Genomic DNA, 20,461 nt, shown 5'->3' on the forward strand with positions numbered 1-20,461 from the left:
AGCCCCGGCCGAGGGAACGTGTTGTGTCCTTGAGCGAGGCACTTAACCACACCTTGCTCTGCGACGACACCGGTGCCGAGCTGTGTGGGTCCTAATGCCCTTCCCTCGGACAACACCGGTGGCGTGGAGGGGGGAGACTTGCAGCTTGGGCAACTGCCGGTCTTCCATACAACCTTGCAGGCCTGACTTTCCAGGCACAGATCCATGGTCTCGCAAGACTAACAGGGTGCCTATTATTAAAAAGGATCCAGTATAGCTGATCCCCTAGTAGACACAATGACAAAACTGCTCCAAAAAGCTATCTCTTAGGCATTCAACAAACTCACTCTCTTGAGATCTGTCGCCAAACTGGTTTTCCCAATGGACCTGCATGTTGAAATCATCCATGACTACTATAACATTGCCCTTTTGACTCGCCTTTTCGATTTCCTGTTGTAACCTCTGGTCCATCTCCCAGCCACTGTTGGGAGGCCTGTATGTAACCACCATCAGGGGCCCTTTTACCCTCGCAGTTCCTTAACTCAACCCACAAGGGTCTTCCGATCCTGTGTCACATCTTCCTACTGATTGGATGCCATTCTTTACCAGTAGAGACACACCACCCCCTCTGCCTACCTTCCTATCCCTCTAATGTAACGTGTAACATCAAACATAGAATAGTACAGCACAGTACAGGCCCTTCGGCCCACAATGTTGGACCGACCCTCAAACCCTGCCTCCCATATAACCCCCCACCTTAGATTCCTCCATATACCTGTCTAGTAGTCTCCTAAACTTCACTAGTGTATCTGCCTCCACCACTGACTCAGGCAGTGCATTCCACGCACCAACCACTCTCTGAGTAAAAAACCTTCCTCTAATATCCCCCTTCAACTTCCCACCCCTTACCTTAAAGCCATGTCCTCTTGTATTGAGCAGTGGTGCCCTGGGGAAGAGGTGCTGTCTATCCACTCTATCTATTCCTCTTATTATCTTGTACACCTCTATCATGTCTCCTCTCATCCTCCTTCTCTCCAAAGAGTAAAGCCCTAGCTCCCTTAATCTCTGGTCACAATGCATACTCTCTAAACCAGGCAGCATCCTGGTAAATCTCCTCTGTACCCTTTCCAATGCTTCCACATCCTGCCTATAGTGAGGTGACCAGAACTGGACACAGTACTCCAAGTGTGGCCAAACCAGAGTTTTATAGAGCTGCATCATTACCTCGCGACTCTTAAACTCCATCCCGCGACTTATGAAAGCTAACACCCCATAAGCTTTCTTAACTACCCTATCCACCTGTGAGGCAACTTTCAGGGATCTGTGGACATGTACCCCGAGATCCCTCTGCTCCTCCACTCAACCAAGTATCCTGCCATTTACTTTGTACTCTGCCTTGGAGTTTGTTCTTCTAAAGTGTACCACCTCACACTTCTCCAGGTTGAACTCCATCTGCCACTTCTCAGCCCACTTCTGCGTCCTCTCAGTGTCTCTCTGCAATCTTCGACAATCCTCTACACTGTCTGAACTTGGACATTCAGCTCCCAACTACAACCACGATCCTTCAGCCACAATTCAGTGACGGTCACAACACCGTTCTCGGCAATCTGTAATGGTGCAACAAGATCGTCCACCTTATTTCTGATACTACGCGCATTTAGATACAACACCTATTTGCCCTCCTTTCTGACTGCGTCCCTATTGATTTGATACCCAGGCTGCTAGTTGCAACTAAGTCCCGTCAGCTGCCTGCCCTTCCTGGCGGTCTGACTGCACGCTATCTTTACTTTCTGACCGTCCGTCCTTCCCTGAGTTCCTTCACTCCTTTTCCTAACCCCCTGCCGGATTAGTTTAAACCCTCCCCAACAGCTCTAACAAACCTGTCCGCGAGAATATTGGTCCCCCTCGGGTTCGGCTGCAACCCCTCGCTTTTGAACAGGTCAAACCTCCCCCGGAAGAGATCCCAATGATCCAGGAATCCGAAGCCTTGCATTCATCTTTCTTTTTCAATCTTTGTATTAAGTTTCATATTAATATACATAACAATACGTTAATGATCTGGATGACGGGGTGGTAAATTGGATGAGTAAGTATGCAGATGATACTAAGGTAGGTGGAGTTGTGGATAATGAAGTAGGTTTTCAAAGCTTGCAGAGAGATTCAGGCCAGTTAGAAGAGTGGGCTGAAAGATGGCAGATGGAGTTTAATGCTGATAAGTGTGAGGTGCTACATTTTGGTAGGACTAATCAAAATAGGTCATACATGGTAAATGGTAGGGCATTGAAGAATGCAGTAGAACAGAGGGATCTAGGAATAATGGTGCATAGTTCCCTGAAGGTGGAATCTCATGTGGACAGGGTGGTGAAGAAAGCTTTTGGTTTGCTGGACTTTATAAATCAGAGCATTGAGTATAGGAGTTGGGATGTAATGTTGAAATTGTACAAGGCATCGGTGAGGCCAAATTTGGAGTATTGTGTACAGTTCTGGTCACCGAATTATAGGAAAGATGTCAACAAAATAGAGAGAGTACAGAGGAGATTTTACCCAAATGTTACCTGGGTTTCATCTCCTAAGTTACAGAGAAAGGTTGAACAAGTTGGGTCTTTATTCTTTGAAGCGTAGAAGGTTGAGGGGGGACTTGATAGAGGTGTTTAAAATTATGAGGGGGATTGATAGAGTTGACGTGGATAGGCTTTTTCCATTGAGAGTGGGGGAGATTCAAACAAGAGGACATGAGTTGAGAGTGAGGGGGCAAAAGTTTAGGGGTAACACGAGGGGGAACTTCTTTACTCAGAGAGTGGTAGCTGTGTGGAACGAGCTTCCAGCAGAAGTGGTAAATTGGATTAGGAAATATGCAGATGATACTAATTTAGGTGGAGTTGTGGATAATGAAGTAGGTTTTCAAAGCTAGCAGAGAAATTTAGGCCAGTTAGAAGAGTGGGCTGAAAGATGGCAGATGGAGTTTAATGCTGATAAGTGTGAGGTGCTACATTTTGGTAGGACTAATCAAAATAGATCATACATGGTAAATGGTAGGGCATTGAAGAATGCAGTAGAACAGAGGGATCTAGGAATAATGGCGCATAGTTCCCTGAAGGAGGAATCTCATGTGGATAAGGTGGTGAATAAAGATTTTGGTTTGCTGGCCTTTATAAATCAGAACATTGAGTATAGGAGTTGGGACGTAATGTTGACATTGTATAAGGCACTGGTGAGGCCAAATTTGGAGTATTGTGTACAGTTCAGCTCAAAATTTGGAGTATTGTGTACAGCTCAAAACTTGGCGGGAGGAGAGAGAGCAGCGCGCCACGCGTGCACAGATCTCCGGTGAAAAGTGATGTCGTATCTGTTAAATAGGGGCCGTGGACAATTCTGATTTGATGGAGAATGGACGTGAAAGCACAGAGGAACATCTGGAGAAATTTCTGAAACGCCCGTCCACTGCTGTCGTTACTGCGTCATCGGGAATCTTCCGGAGGGAAGGCCTCAAAATCCCTGGCTTTGCCTGCTGTTGGCGACCGAGAAGGAGGTCGAATCGTTCGGCAGAGGTGGCGCTCAGCGCTCGGTGTCGGAGAGCTGATCAGAGCTCGAAGTTTTCGGATGACTCAGAGTCGGACCGTGGTCGGGCATGGCAGGGGGAGTTTTTCTTCCTTCTCCCGTCTGCGTGCGATGTGGGACATTTGAGAAACTTTGAACTTTTTACTGTGCTCATGGACTTCTTCATCAAGTTATGGTATTGTTGCACTGTTGTAACTATATGTTATAATTATGTGGTTTTGTCAGTTTTTAGAGTCTTGGTCTGTCCTGTGTTTTGTGATATCACACCGGAGGAAATATTGTATCATTTCTTAATGCATGCATTACTAAATGACAATAAAAGAGGACTGCGTGTCTTCATAATCTATATAAAAAAAAGTTTTGTCACCAAATTATAGGAAAGATGTCAACAAACTAGAGAGAGTACAGAGAAGATTTACCAGAATGTTACCTGGGTTTCATCTCCTAAGTTACAGAGAAAGGTTGAACAAGTTGGGTCTTTATTCTTTGGAGCGTAGAAGGTTGAGGGGGGACTTGATAGAGGTGTTTAAAATTATGAGGGGGATTGATAGAGTTGACGTGGATAGGCTTTTTCCATTGAGAGTGGGGGAGATTCAAACAAGAGGACATGAGTTGAGAGTGAGGGGGCAAAAGTTTCAGGGTAACACGAGGGGGAACTTCTTTACTCAGAGAGTGGTGTCTGTGTGGAACAAGAAGTGGTTGGGGCAGGTTCGATGTTGTCGTTTAAAGTTAAATTGGATGGATATATGGACAGGAAAGGAATGGAGGGTTATAGGCTGAGTGCAGGTCGGTGGGACTGGGTGAGAGTAAGAGTTCGGCATGGACTAGAAGGGCCGAGATGGCCTGTTTCCGTGCTGGAATAGTTATATGGTTACATAATATTAATGATACGAAGAGATCAGTATAACATTGGTAATGGTTAACATATAAAGCATAATCCGAGTAAAATATATAATTCAAGCCTCCCAATCTCTAAGTAATTGAACATGAAAAAAGAATTTTATAAAGAACCCCCTAAACAAAACAAAACAAAACTGGGATGCTCTATTCCTTCGGATACAAACATTATTTGTCATTCACTCCGCTCCTTCATAGATAAACAAAAGATTATTAAAAAAGGAAAAAGCATTCTGAAAGGGACAACTTCCATCATATGAAAATGTTGAATAAACGGTCTCCTGGTTTCCTCAAGAAGAATTATGCTTCATATGTTAACCATGACCAATGTTATACCAATCTCTTTATATCATTAATATTGTTATGCATATTAATCTAAAGAATCACCCCTACTAAACCTAACTTTTTCCAGGTTTAAACATAATATAGTTTGAGAAAACCGTTGAAAAGTAGTAGGAGGATCAGAATATTTCCATTTAAGTGAGATGGATCTTTTAGCTATGAGTGTGACAAACTGGAAAGGGTTAAACGACCGACGTCTGTCTCTGGTAATCCAAAAAATTGCAGTAATGGGGTGAGGTTTTAAATTAACACGCAAAACTGTTTTTCCCGACATGTAACGCAAACACGAGGAATTCTGCAGACGCTGGAAACTCCAGCGACACACATCAAAGTTGCTGGTGGAACGCAGCAGGCCAGGCAGCATCTCTAGGAAGAGGTGCAGTCGACATTTCGCCAGCAACTTTGGTGTGTGTTGTTTGCCGACATGTAGATCAGATGTGTGACAGATGTAATTCTGAGGTGGCCTCTCGGACACATACGTTTTGGTCTTGCCCTCTTTTAGATAAACATTGGTAAGGTATTTTTGATATTAGATTAGATTATGAGGACACGCAGTCCTCTTTTATTGTCATGTAGTAATGCATGAGTTAAGATATGATACAACGTGGGCACGTGGCCAAGTGGTTAAGGCATCGGACTAGTGATCTGAAGGTCGTGAGTTCGAGCCCCAGCCGAGGGAACGTGTTGCGTCCTTGAGCAAGGCACTTAACCACACATTGCTCTGCGACGACACCGGTGCCAAGCTGTATGGGTCCTAATGCCCTTCCCTTGGACAACATCGGTGTCGTGGAGAGGGGAGACTTGCAGCATGGGCAACTGCCCGTCTTCCATACAATCTTGCCCAGGCCTGCGCCCTGGAGAGTGAAGACAGGTCCATGGTCTCGCAAGACCACACCTGGAGTATTGTGTGCAGTTTTGGTCCCCTAATCTGAGGAAAGACATCCTTGCCATAGAGGGAGTACAAAGAAGGTTCACCAGATTGATTCCTGGGATGGCAGGACTTTCATATGATGAAAGACTGGATCGACTAGGCTTATACTCGTTGGAATTTACAAGATTGAGGGGGATCTGATTGAAACGTATAAAATCCTAAAGGGGTTGGACAGGCTAGATGCAGGAAGATTGTTCCCGATGTTGGGAAGTCCAGAACGAGGGGTCACAGTTTGAGGATAAAGGGGAAGCCTTTTAGGACCGAGATGAGGAAAAACTTCTTCACACACAGAGTGGTGAATCTGTGGAATTCTCTGTCACAGGAAACAGTTGAGGCCAGTTCATTGGCTATATTTAAGAGGGAGTTAGATATGGCCCTTGTGGCTAAAGGGATCAGGGGGTATGGAGGGAAGGCAGGTACAGGGTTCTGAGTTGGATGATCAGCCATGATCGTACTGAATGGCGGTGCAGGCTCGAAGGGCCGAATGGCCTACTCCTGCACCTATTTTCTATGTTTCTATGTTTCTAAGACTAACGGACGCCTTTATTTAATTACAATGTTTTTCCAGAGTGACATCACAGAAACACATGACAAACCGACTTAAGAACTGACAAAAACCACACAATTATAACATATAGTTACAACAGTGCAAAGCAATACCGTGATTTGATGAAGAACAGACCATGGGCACGGTAAAAAGTGTCAAAGTCTCTCGAAAGTCCCATCGTCTCACGCAGACGGTGAACCTCCAGCGCCGCAGACTTGCCGATGCAGCATCCGACTCTGAGTCCGTCCGAAAACTCCGAGCCTCCGACCAGCCCCCGACACCGAGCACCGAGCACCATCTCTGCCGAGCGCTTCGACCCCGGCCCCGGCAACAGGCGATAGGCAAAGCCGAGGACTCGGGGCCTTCCCTCGGGAGATTCCGGATCACACAGTAGCAGCGGCAGTGAAACGGGCATTTCAGAAGTTTCTCCAGATGTTCCTCCGTGCTCTCACGTCTGCCTCCATCAAATCAGGATTGTGCACGGCCCCTAGTTACACATAATCGATATCATTCGGAACGGCCGCGCGCGCTGTGTCACGCCGCCATCTTCTCCTCCCTCCTCTATTTGTGTGATTATCTCGACCGTTTTGCGTATTGAGTTAAAGCCGTGCATTCATCTGGCAGATCCCCCTGTTCCTACCCTCACTGGCCCGGGGCACAGGCAGCGATCGAGAAATCACTACCCTGGTGGTCCTGCTTCTCAGCTTTAGGCCTGTCTCTCCAAACTCTCTCTTCAGGACCTCGTTCCCTTTTCTTCCCACGTCATCGGTACCAATACGTCCCACGCCCTCCCTCCCCCTCCGAGATGCTGTGGGCGCGACCCCAGAGCTCGCTGATCCCGAACCAGGGAGGGGAGAGGGTGTGGGTGTAGAGTAGGGACAGGGAAGAGGCTGGAGGGGCGGCAGGAGGCGAGGAGGAGGTCGTCGGTGCGGAGGGGATAGAGAGGGGGGAAGGGAGGGACGGGGAGGGGGTGTTGTGCTGGGTTTCCCTGAGGGGGGGGAGGATGAGATAGGGGAGAGAGCAGACTGACATTAAGGGTGCGAGGAGGCGAGGCAAGGATGGGAGGGAACATGGGAGAAGAGATCTCCAATTAACCCGGACCCCTCTCTCTTCCCCCCATCGCTCCCCCCTTTCCTCTCTCTCTCTCCCCAATTCCCCCCTCTTCCCCTCCCCGGCCCCCTCCAGGTGAAGTTTGAGCTGATCAGTTCAGAGGCGTCCTACCTGCGGAGTCTGGACATTGCCGTCAACCATTTCCAAGGCTCCGAGACGCTCAATGGCCTCCTCGGACCCAGGAGAGACAGTGGCTCTTCTCAAAACTCCCCGCTGTAAGGGCAGTCAGTCAGAGGTAGGAAGGGAAAATACCCCTCCCCGTCTCTGTCACCCCCCTCCCTCCCCTACACCCCTCCCCGTCTCCGTCACCCCCCTCCCTCCCCTACACCCCTCCCCGTCTCCGTCACCCCCTCCGTCCCCTACACCCCTCCCCATCTCCGTCACCCCCTCCCTCCCCTACACCCCTCCCCGTCTCCGTCACCCCCTCTCTCCCCTACACCCCTCCCCATCTCCGTCACCCCCCTCCCTCCCCGACACCCCTCCCTGTCTCCGTCACCGCCTCCCTCCCCGACACCCCTCCCCGTCTCCGTCATCCCCTCTCTCTCCTACACCCCTCCCCATCATCGTCACCCCCTCCCTCCCCGACACCCCTCCCTGTCTCCGTCACCCCCTCCCTCCCCAACACCCCTCCCTGTCTCCGTCACCCCCTCCCTCCCTACACTCCTCCCCATCTCCGTCACCCCCTCCCTCCCCTACACCCCTCCCCGTCTCCGTCACCCCCTCCCTCCCCTACACCCCTCCACGTCTCCGTCACCCCCTCCCTCCCCTTCTCCCTCACCCCCTCCCTCCCCTACACCCTCCCCGTCTCTGTCACCCCCTCCCTCGCCTACACCCCTCGCCATCTCCGTCACCCCCTCCCTCCCCTACACCCCTCCCCGTCTCCGTCACCCCCTCCCTCCCCTACACCCCTCCCCGTCTCCGTCACCCCCTCCCTCCCCTACACCCCTCCCTGTCTCCATCACCCCCTCCCTCCCCGACACCCCTCCCTGTCTCCGTCAGCCCCTCCCTCCCCGAAACCCTCCCCGTCTCTGTCACCCCCTCCCTCCCCGTCTCCCTCACCCCTCCCTCCCCGTCTCCCTCACCCCCTCCCTCCCCTACACCCCTCCCCGTCTCCGTCACCCCCTCCCTCCCCTACACCCCTCCCCATCTCCGTCACCTCCTCCCTCCCCTACACCCGTCCCCGTCTCCGTCACCCCCTCCCTCCCCTACACCCCTCCCCGTCTCCGTCACCCCCTCCCTCCCCTACACCCCTCCCCGTCTCTGTCACCCCCTCCCTCCCCTACACCCCTCCCCGTCTCCGTCACCCCCTCCCTCCCCTACACCCCTCCCCGTCTCCGTCACACCCTCCCTCCCCTACACCCCTCCCCATCTCCGTCACCCCCTCCCTCCCCTACACCCCTCCCCGTCTCCGTCACCCCCTCTCTCCCCTACACCCCTCCCCATCTCCGTCACCCCCTCCCTCCCCGACACCCCTCCCTGTCTCCGTCACCCCCTCCCTCCCCGACACCCCTCCCCGTCTCCGTCATCCCCTCTCTCTCCTACACCCCTCCCCATCATCGTCACCCCCTCCCTCCCCGACACCCCTCCCTGTCTCTGTCACCCCCTCCCTCCCCAACACCCCTCCCTGTCTCCGTCACCCCCTCCCTCCCCTACACTCCTCCCCATCTCCGTCACCCCCTCCCTCCCCTACACCCCTCCACGTCTCCGTCACCCCCTCCCTCCCCGTCTCCCTCACCCCCTCCCTCCCCTACACCCCTCCCCGTCTCTGTCACCCCCTCCCTCGCCTACACCCCTCCCCATCTCCGTCACCCCCTCCCTCCCCTACACCCCTCCCCGTCTCCGTCACCCCCTCCCTCCCCTACGTCTCTCCCCGTCTCCGTCACCCCCTCCCTCCCCAACACCCCTCCCTGTCTCCGTCACCCCCTCCCTCCCTACACTCCTCCCCGTCTCCGTCACCCCCTCCCTCCCCTACACCCCTCCACGTCTCCGTCACCCCCCTCCCTCCCCGTCTCCCTCACCCCCTCCCTCCCCTACACCCCTCCCCGTCTCTGTCACCCCCTCCCTCGCCTACACCCCTCCCCATCTCCGTCACCCCCTCCCTCCCCTACACCCGTCCCCGTCTCCGTCACCCCCTCCCTCCCCTACACCCCTCCCCGTCTCCGTCACCCCCTCCCTCCCCTACACCCTCCCCGTCTCTGTCACCCCCTCCCTCCCCGTCTCCCTCACCCCCTCCCTCCCCGTCTCTCTCACCCCCTCCCTCCCCTACACCCCTCCCTGTCTCCGTCACCCCCTCCCTCCCCTACACCCCTCCCCATCTCCGTCACCCCCTCCCTCCCCGACACCCCTCCCTGTCTCCGTCACCCCCTCCCTCCCCGACACCCCTCCCCGTCTCCGTCAACCCCTCTCTCTCCTACACCCCTCCCCATCATCGTCACCCCCTCCCTCCCCAACACCCCTCCCTGTCTCCGTCACCCCCTCCCTCCCCTACACTCCTCCCCATCTCCGTCACCCCCTCCCTCCCCTACACCCCTCCCCGTCTCCGTCACCCCCTCCCTCCCAAACACCCCTCCACGTCTCCGTCACCCCCTCCCTCCCCGTCTCCCTCACCCCCTCCCTCCCCTACACCCCTCCCCGTCTCTGTCACCCCCTCCCTCGCCTACACCCCTCCCCATCTCCGTCACACCCTCCCTCCCCTACACCCGTCCCCGTCTCCGTCACCCCCTCCCTCCCCTACACCCCTCCCCGTCTCCGTCACCCCCTCCCTCCCCTACACCCCTCCCCGTCTCTGTCACCCCCTCCCTCCCCTACACCCCTCCCCGTCTCCGTCACCCCCTCCCTCCCATACACCCCTCCCCGTCTCTGTCACCCCCTCCCTCCCCGTCTCCCTCACCCCCTCCCTCCCCTACACCCCTCCCTGTCTCCGTCACCCCCTCCCTCCCCTACACCCCTCCCCATCTCCGTCACCCCCTCCCTCCCCTACACTCCTCCCCGTCTCCGTCACCCCCTCTCTCCCCTACACCCCTCCCCATCTCCGTCACCCCCTCCCTCCCCGACACCCCTCCCTGTCTCCGTCACCCCCCTCCCTCCCCGACACCCCTCCCTGTCTCTGTCATCCCCTCTCTCTCCTACACCCCTCCCCATCATCGTCACCCCTTCCCTCCCCGACACCCCTCCCTGTTTCCGTCACCCCCTCCCTCCCGAACACCCCTCCCCGTCTCCGTCACCCCCTCCCTCCCCGTCTCCGTCACCCCTCCCTCCCCTACACCCTCCCCTTCTCCATCACCCCCTCCCCCCGTCTCTGTCACCCCCTCCCTCCCCTACACCCCTCCACCTATCCGTCACCCCCTTCCTCCTCTACACCTCTCCGCATCTCCCTTACCCCTCCCTCCCCTACACCCCTCCCCGTCTCCGTCACCCCCTCCCTCCCCTACACCCCTCCCTGTCTCCGTCAACCCCTCCGTCCCCTACACCCCTCCGTCTCCGTCACCCCCTCCCTCCCCTACACCCCTCCCTGTCTCCGTCACCCCTCCCTCCCCGTCTCCGTCATCCACTCCCTCCCCTACACCCCCTCCCATCTCCGTCACCCCTCCCTCCCTACACCCCTGCACGTCTCCGTCACCCTCTCCCTCACCTACAACCCTCCCCATCTCCATCACACCCTCCCTCCCCTTATCCGTCACCCCCTCCCTCCCCTACACCCCTCCCCGTCTCCGTCACCCCTTCCCTCCCCTACAACCCTCCCCGTCTCCATCACCTCCTCCCTCCCCGTCTCCATCATCCCCTCCCTCCCCTACACACCTGCCCGTCCCCGTCGCCCACTCCCTCCCCTACACCTCCCTGTCTCCGTCACCCCCTCCCTCCCCTACACCCCTCCACGTCTCCGTCACCCCCTCCCTCCCCTACACCCCTCCCCGTCTCCGTCACCCCCTCCCTCCCCTACACCCCTCCCCGTCTCCCTCACCCCCTCCCTCCCTGTCTCCCTCACCCCCTCCCTCCCCTACACCCCTCCCCATCTCCGTCACCCCCTCCCTCCCTACACCCCTCCCCGTCTCCGTCACCCCCTCCCTCCCCTACAACCCTCCCCGTCTCCGTCCCACCCCCCTCCCCTCCCTAACAACCCTCCCCGTCTCCGTCACCCCCTCCCTCCCTGTCTCCCTCACCCCCTCCCTCCCTACACCCCTCCCCATCTCCGTCACCCCCTCCCTCCCCTACACCCCTCCCCGTCTCCGTCACCCCCTCCCTCCCCTACAACCCTCCCCGTCTCCGTCACCCCCTCCCTCCCCTACACCCCTCCCCGTCTCCGTCACCCCCTCCCTCCCCTACACCCCTCCCCGTCTCCGTCAACCCCTCCTTCCCCGTCTCCGTCACCCCCTCCCTCCCCTACACCCCTCCCCTTCTCCGTCACCCCCTCCCTCCCCTACACCCTTCCCCGTCTCCGTCACCCCCTCCCTCCCCTACACCCCTCCCCGTCTCCGTCACCCCTCCTCCCCCTACACCCCTCCCCGTCTCCGTCACCCCCTCCCTCCCCGTCTCCGTCACTCCCTCTCTCCCCTACACCCCTCCCCATCTCCATCACCCCCTCCCTCCCTACACCCCTCCCCGTCTCCGTCACCCCCTCCCTCCCCGTCTCCGTCACTCCCTCCCTCCCCTACACCCATCCCCGTCTCCATCACCCCACCCCGTCTCCGTCACCCCCTCCCTCCCCTACACCCCTTCCCGTCTCTGTCACCCCTCCCTCCCCTAAACCCCTCCACCTATCCGTCACCCCCTCCCTCCCCTACACCCCTCCCTGTCTCCGTCACCCCCTCCCTCCTCTACACCCCCTCCCCGTCTCCGTCACCCCCTCCCTCCCCTACGCCTCCCCATCTCCGTCACCCCCTCTCTCCCCTACACCTCTCCGCATCTCCCTTACCCCTCCCTCCCCTACACCCCTCCCTGTCTCCGTCACCCCTTCCCTCCCCAGCACCCCTCCATGTCTCCGTCACCCCCTCCTTCCCCGTCTCCGTCATCCACTCCCTCCCCTACACCCCTCCCCGTCTCCGTCACCCCCTCCCTCCCCTACACCCCTCCCCATCTCCGTCACCCCCTCCCCTACACCCCTCCCCGTCTCCGTCACCCCCTCCCTCCCCTACACCCGTCCCCGTCTCCCGTCACCCCATCCCTTCCCTACACCCCTCCCCGTCTCCATCACCCCCTCCCTCCCCTACACCCCTCCCCGTCTCTGTCACCCATCCCTCCCCCACACCCTCCCATCTCCGTCAACCCCTCCCTCCCCTACACCCCTCCCCGTCTCCGTCACCCCCTCCCTCGCCTACACCCCTCCCCATCTCCCGTCACCCCCTCCCTCCCCTACACCCCTCCCCATCTCCGTCACCCCCTCCCTCCCCTACACCCCTCCCCGTCTTCATCACACCCTCCCTCCCCGTATCCGTCACCCCATCCCTCCCCTACACCCCTCCCCGTCTCCGTCACCCCCTCCCTCCCCTACACACCTGCCCGTCCCCGTCGCCCCCTTCCTCCCCTACACCCTCCCCGTCTCCGTCACCCCCTCCCTCCCCTACCCCCCTCCCCGTCTCCGTCACCCCCTCCCTCCCCTACTCCCCTCCCCGTCTCTGTCACCCCCTTCCTCCCCTACACCCCTCCCCGTCTCCGTCACCCTCTCCCTCCCCTACACCCCTCCCCGTCCCCATCAACCCCTCCCTCCCTACACCCGTCCCCGTATCCGTCACCCCCTCCCTCCCCTACAACCCTCCCCGTCTCCGTCACCCCCTCCCTCACCTACACCCCTCCCCGTCTCCGTCACTCCCTCCCTCCCCTACACCCATCCCCGTCTCCGTCACCCCTCCCACCCCGTCTCCGTCACCCCCTCCCTCCCCTACACCCCTCTCCGTCTCCATCACCCCCTCCCTCCCTACACATCTCCCCGTCTCCATCACCCCCTCCCTCCCCTACACCCCTCCCCGTCTCCGTCACCCCCTCCCTCCCCTACACCCCTCCCCGTCTCCCTCACCCCCTCCCTCTCCTACACCCCTCCCCGTCCCCGTCGCTCCCTCCCTCCCCTACACCCCTCCCTGTCTCCGTCACCCCCTCCCTCCCCTACACCCCTCCCCGTTTCCGTCACCCCCTGCCTCCCCTACACCCCTCCCTGTCTCCCCCTCCCTCCCCTACACCCCTCCCCGTCTCCGTCACCCTCTCCCTCCCCTACACCCCTCCCCGTCCCCATCAACCCCTCCCTCCCCTACACCCGTCCCCGTATCCGTCACCCCCTCCCTCCCCTACAACCCTCCCCGTCTCCGTCACCCCCTCCCTCACCTACACCCCTCCCCGTCTCCGTCACTCCCTCCCTCCCCTACACCCATCCCCGTCTCCGTCACCCCTCCCACCCCGTCTCCGTCACCCCCTCCCTCCCCTACACCCCTCCCCGTCTCCGTCACCCCCTCCCTCCCTACACATCTCCCCGTCTCCATCACCCCCTCCCTCCCCTACACCCCTCCCCGTCTCCGTCACCCCCTCCCTCCCCTACACCCCTCCCCGTCTCCCTCACCCCCTCCCTCTCCTACACCCCTCCCCGTCCCCGTCGCCCCCTCCCTCCCCTACACCCCTCCCTGTCTCCGTCACCCCCTCCCTCCCCTACACCCCTCCCCGTCTCCCTCACCCCCTCCCTCTCCTACACCCCTCCCCGTCCCCGTCGCCCCCTCCCTCCCCTACACCCCTCCCTGTCCCCGTCGCCCCCTCCCTCCCCTACACCCTTCCCCGTTTCCGTCACCCCCTGCCTCCCCTACACCCCTCCCTGTCTCCCCCTCCCTCCCCTACACCCCTCCCCGTCTCCGTCACCCCCTCCCTCCCCTACACCCCTCCCCGTCTCCGTCACCCCCTCCCTCCCCTACAACCCTCCCCGTCTCCGTCACCCCCTCCCTCCCTAACAACCCTCCCCGTCTCCGTCACCCCCTCCCTCCCTGTCTCCCTCACCCCCTCCCTCCCCTACACCCCTCCCCATCTCCGTCACCCCCTCCCTCCCCTACACCCCTCCACGTCTCCCGTCACCCCGTCCCTCCCTACACCCCTCCCCATCTCCATCACCCCCTCCCTCCCCTACACCCCTCCCCGTCTCCGTCAGCACCCCCACCCTCCCCTACACCTCTCCCAGTCTCCGTCAGCACCCCCACCCCTACATCCCTCGCCGTCTCCGTCACCCCCTCCCTCCCCGTCTCCGTCAGCACCCCCACCCCTACACCCTTCCCTCACCCCGGTCTCCCTCCTGTCCCAGCTTCCTGGAGGAGCTGGAGCTGAAGTTCGAGGAGGACATCCTGTCCTTCGACGTCTGCGGGACCCTCCTCTCCCACCTGCCGGACTTCCGGGCCGTCTACATCCCCTACCTGACCAACCAGTCGTACCAGGAGAAGACGTTCAAAAACCTGATGTAAGTCACGCGCCCGGGGGTGGGGGGGGGTGGTCGGTCATGGGGCACGGCAGGCCTTCGGCCCGTCGAGCTGGTGCTGTCCATGCAGTCTGCCTCGTCCTGTCGACCTGCACCGGGGGACACAGCCTTCCCCCCCCTGTACCCCTCCCATCAATGTGCCGATCCCAACCTCTCTCCACCGCTAGAATTGCACAGGCACGCAGCACTGAGAGAGGGAGTCCGTCGTCATTTAACTGTACGCCTGTCTGCAATGTATAGAACGTATATGATACATATAGAAACTAAGCAGCGTTTCTCCGAACCAACACCCTGGTAAGCGTAACACACGAGGACGTATAACCATATAACAATTCCAGCACGGAAACAGGCCATCTCGGCCCTTCTAGTCCGTGCCGAACTCTTACTCTCACCTAGTCCCACCGACCTGCACTCAGCCCATAACCCTCCATTCCTTTCCTGTCCATATATCCATCCAATTTAACTTTAAATGACAACATCGAACCTGCCCCAACCACTTCTCCTTCCACACAGCTACCACTCTCTGAGTAAAGAAGTTCCCTCTCGTGTTACCCCTAAACTTTTGCCCCCTAACTCTCAACTCATGTCCTCTTGTTTGAATCTCCCCCACTCTCAATGGAAAAAGCCTATCCACGTCAACTCTATCTAACTCCCTCATAATTTTAAACACCTCTATCAAGTCCCCCCTCAACCTTCTACGCTCCAAAGAATAAAGACCCAACTTGTTCAACCTTTCTCTGTAACTTAGGAGATGAAACCCAGGTAACATTTTAGTAAATCTCCTCTGTACTCTCTCAATTTTGTCGACATCTTTCCTATAATTCGGTGTACACGATACTCCAGATTTGGCCTTACCAGTGCCTTATACAATTTCAACATTACATCCCAACTCCTATACCCAATGCTCTGATTTATAAAGTCCAGCAAACCAAAAGCTTTCTTCACCACCCTATCCACATGAGATTCCACCTTCAGGGAAATATGCACCATTATTCCTAGATCCCTCTGTTCTACAGCATTCTTCAATGCCCTACCATTTACCATGTATGATCTATTTTGATTAGTCCCACCAAAATGTAGCACCTCACATTTATCAGCATTAAACTCCAAAACACATGTAACACACGAGGACGTCGGACAGTGAAGGGTGAAATCTACAGATGCATAGTACAGAAATTATCAAGGAAAGTGCATTAATTTCAAATATTGTGAGGGAGACGGGGAGGGGTGTAGGGGAGGGAGGGGGTGACAGAGTCAGGGAGGGGTGTAGGGGAGGGAGGGGGTGACGGAGACAGGGAGGGGTGTATGGGAGGGAGGGGGTGACGGAGATGGGGAGGTGTGTGGGGGAGGGAGGGGGTGACAGAGTCAGGGAGGTGTGTAGGGGAGGGAGGGGGTGACAGAGTCAGGGAGGGGTGTAGGGGAGGGAGGGGGTGACGGAGACAGGGAGGGGTATAGGGGAGGGAGACCCTATCTGCCCGTGAGGCCATTTCTAGGGAATTATGGATCTCTATTCCCGGAGCCTTCTGTTCCCTCTCCCTATGTCGGGCTGCACCGTCTGTCTCTCCCCCAGTGCAGCGACCCCTCACACTCCCGAGAGGAGAAACCGTCCACCAGGCTCGTCTGTATTCATCCAGGTACTGAGTTTGTAGCTTCGCAAAACCCTGCTCGGGCCGCATCTGGAGCACTGGATTCGATCACGGTCACCCCTGTTACAGGGTGGGTGAAGGGGAAGGTACGGGAGGGGCTCACGGGGACCCTGCCTGGGTCAGAGGGCTCGAGCTGCGACAACTGGCCCGACAGACCTGGGCTGTTTCCCCCCGGAGCGCCCGAGGCTGAGGGAAGCCCGGAGAGAGGTTTATGAGATTACGAGGGGTTCCACCGGGATCTTTCCCCACCGCCCTACCCCGGGGGGGGGGGGGTGTCTAATCCCAGAGGCTGCGTACTTAAGGTGAGAGGCGGGTAATTTCAAAGGAGATGTGAGGAGCAAGTGTTTTTTTACACAGAGAGAGAGAGAGAGATAGAGAGCGGCGGGGGGCTGTAATGTGGTCTCTCGGACAGACACGTGGACGTGTGGGGAACGGAGAGAGACGGACAGTGTGTAAGGAGGGGGAAGAGTTTACTCCGGGTGGTGGTGGGGATGGAGACGATCGGGGCGTTTCAGAGTCTCTGACAGACACATGGACGTGCGGGGAACGGAGGGAGATGGACAGTGTGTAAGGAGGGGAAGAGTTTACTCTGGGAGGTGGTGGGGATGGAGACGATCGGGGCGTTTCAGAGTCTCGGACAGACACGTGGATGTACGGGGAACGGAGGGAGATGGACGGTGCGTAAGGAGGGGGAAGAGTTTACTCCGGGAGGTGGTGGGGACGGAGACGATCAGGGCGTTTCAGAGTCTCGGACAGACACGTGGACGTGTGGGGAACGGAGGGAGACGGACAGTGTGTAAGGAGGGGGAAGAGTTTACTCCGGGAGGTGGTGGGGATGGAGACGATCAGGGCGTTTCAGAGTCTCGGACAGACACGTGGACGTGTGGGGAACGGAGGGAGACGGACAGTGTGTAAGGAGGGGAAGAGTTTACTCCGGGAGGTGGTGGGGATGGAGACGATCAGGGCGTTTCAGAGTCTCGGACAGACACGTGGATGTACGGGGAATGGAGGGAGACGGACAGTGTGTAAGGAGGGGAAGAGTTTACTCTGGGTGGTGGTGGGGACAGAGACGATCGGGGCGTTTCAGAGTCTCTGACAGACACGTGGATGTACGGGGAACGGAGAGAGACGGACAGTGTGTAAGGAGGGGAAGAGTTTACTCTGGGAGGTGGTGGGGATGGAGACGATCAGGGCGTTTCAGAGTCTCGGACAGACACGTGGACGTGTGGGGAACGGAGGGAGATGGACAGTGTGTAAGGAGGGGAAGAGTTTACTCTGGGAGGTGGTGGGGATGGAGACGATCAGGGCGTTTCAGAGTCTCGGACAGACACGTGGACGTGTGGGGAACGGAGAGAGACGGACAGTGTGTAAGGAGGGGGAAGAGTTTACTCCGGGAGGTGGTGGGGACGGAGACGATCAGGGCGTTTCAGAGTCTCGGACAGACACGTGGACGTGTGGGGAACGGAGGGAGACGGACAGTGTGTAAGGAGGGGGAAGAGTTTACTCCGGGAGGTGGTGGGGATGGAGACGATCAGGGCGTTTCAGAGTCTCGGACAGACACGTGGACGTGTGGGGAACGGAGGGAGACGGACAGTGTGTAAGGAGGGGAAGAGTTTACTCCGGGAGGTGGTGGGGATGGAGACGATCAGGGCGTTTCAGAGTCTCGGACAGACACGTGGATGTACGGGAATGGAGGGAGACGACAGTGTGTAAGGAGGGGAAGAGTTTACTCTGGGTGGTGGTGGGGACAGAGACGATCGGGGCGTTTCAGAGTCTCTGACAGACACGTGGATGTACGGGGAACAGAGAGAGATGGACAGTGTGTAAGGAGGGGAAGAGTTTACTCTGGGAGGTGGTGGGGATGGAGACGATCAGGGCGTTTCAGAGTCTCGGACAGACACGTGGACGTGTGGGGAACGGAGGGAGATGGACAGTGTGTAAGGAGGGGAAGAGTTTACTCCGGGAGGTGGTGGGGACGGAGACGATCGGGGCGTTTCAGAGTCTCTGACAGACACGTGGATGTACGGGGAACAGAGAGAGATGGACAGTGTGTAAGGAGGGGGAAGAGTTTACTCCGGGAGGTGGTGGGGATGGAGACGATCGGGGCGTTTCAGAGTCTCGGACAGACACGCGGACGTGCGGGGAACAGAGGGAGATGGACAGTGTGTAAGGAGGGGAAGAGTTTACTCCGGGAGGTGGTGGGGATGGAGACGATCGGGGCGTTTCAAAGTCTCGGACAGACACGCAGACGTGCGGGGAACAGAGGGAGATGGACAGTGTGTAAGGAGGGGAAGAGTTTACTCCGGGAGGTGGTGGGGATGGAGACGATCGGGGCGTTTCAGAGTCTCGGACAGACACGTGGATGTACGGGGAAAAGAGGGAGACGGACAGTGTGTAAGGAGGGGGAAGAGTTTACTCCGGGAGGTGGTGGGGACGGAGACGATCGGGGCGTTTCAGAGTCTCGGACAGACACGCGGACGTGCGGGGAACGGAGGGAGACGGGCGGTGTGTCGGCAGAGGGAGATCAGTGGGCCGCAATCACGATGATGCTTAGTTAAGGGCTTAATGCACTTGTTAATTAGTTTCTCTCTCCCTCTCTCTCACCAACCCGTCTCTCTCCCCCTCTCTCCCCCTCTCGCCCCTCTCCCTTCCCCTCCCGGCAGAAAGAAGAACCCGCAGTTCCTGCGTGTGGTCGAGTCGCTCGAGTCAGACCCCCTCTGCCAGCGCCTGACGCTCAAGTCCTTCCTCATCCTGCCGTTCCAGCGCATCGCCCGGCTGCGCTTGCTTGTCCAGGTGAGAGAGGTGGCGGGGCGGGGCGGGCGATCTCCCCCAGCCCCCGCTGTCGGAGACGTCCCGCGCGCAGCCCGGCGGCCCTGGGGTCCTGGCACCTGAGGAGGGCTTTCGGGGCCTGGGGCGGTGACTCGAGGGTCCGAGAGGGTTTTGTTGGGGATCGGGGAGAGGGTAAAGTTGGGGCCGAGGTGATAATGGTGGGAGAGTTTGATTTGGGATTGGAGGGAGGGTAACATGCGAAGAGGGTGTTTCAGCGTCGGGGGTGAGGGTGGAGGGCATTGGCACGTTTTGAAGGCGGCTCTCGGGTGCGAGGGTGTCTGGAGAGCTCTGGGGTCTTCATGGGATCGGAGAGAGGGCAATGCAGCTCTGTAAAAACTCTGGTTAGGCCACACTTGGAGTACTGTGTCCAGTTCTGGTCACCTCACTATAGGAAGGATGTGGAAGCATTGGAAAGGGTACAGAGGAGCTTTACCAGGATGCTGCCTGGTTTAGACAGTATGGATTATGATCAGAGATTAAGGGAGCTAGGGCTTTACTCTTTGGAGAGAAGGAGGATGAGAGGAGACATGATAGAGGTGTACAAGATATTAAGAGGAATAGATAGAGTGGATAGCCAGCGCCTCTTCCCCAGGGCACCACTGCTCAATACAAGAGGACATGGCTTTAAGGTAAGGGGTGGAAGTTGAAGGGGGATATTAGAGGAAGGTTTTTTACTCAGAGAGTGGTTGGTGCGTGGAATGCACTGCCTGAGTCAGTGGTGGAGGCAGATACACTAGTGAAATTTAAGAGACTACTAGACAGGTATATGGAGGAATTTAATGTGGGGGGTTACATGGGAGGCAGGGTTTGAGGGTCGGCACAGCATTGCGGGCCGAAGGGCCTGTACTGTGCTGGACTATTCTGTGTTCTGTGGGGATCAGGGTGTGGGTTTGAAATGCAATATCTTTATTGTCATCGCATAGTACAACCTGTCACGCACCAACACAGCAACTCTCGCACCCAATGCTATAAATCAGCAAATGAAATAAGTGAACAGGAAATAAAATCAAGTAACCAGCAACGTCCAGCAGTACAAAAGCACAACTCAGATGCGTGACAGCCATAAAACCGGGATTAGAAGTAGCAATATAACAAATTTATGGATGTCGCTTGATCGATTGGTCCAATTATAGCTCTGGGGAAGAAGCTATTTTTCAGTCTGGGAGTGCGAGCATAGAACGTCT

General features: G+C 57.5%; 1 protein-coding gene across 1 annotated transcript in view; it reads left to right on the plus strand.

Annotated features, from left to right (window-relative positions):
• LOC140208165 (uncharacterized) overlaps positions 1 to 20,461 on the plus strand; it is an 89,076-nt gene that overhangs the window by 23,177 nt on the left and 45,438 nt on the right. Inside the window, 4 exon segments of the mRNA XM_072276645.1 lie at positions 7,440 to 7,536; positions 7,539 to 7,599; positions 14,632 to 14,784; positions 19,112 to 19,241. Coding sequence (XP_072132746.1) covers positions 7,440 to 7,536; positions 7,539 to 7,599; positions 14,632 to 14,784; positions 19,112 to 19,241 — 441 coding nt within the window.

Source organism: Mobula birostris, chromosome 13 (assembly GCF_030028105.1).
Source record: "Mobula birostris isolate sMobBir1 chromosome 13, sMobBir1.hap1, whole genome shotgun sequence".
Classification (NCBI taxonomy): Eukaryota; Metazoa; Chordata; class Chondrichthyes; order Myliobatiformes; family Myliobatidae; genus Mobula; species Mobula birostris.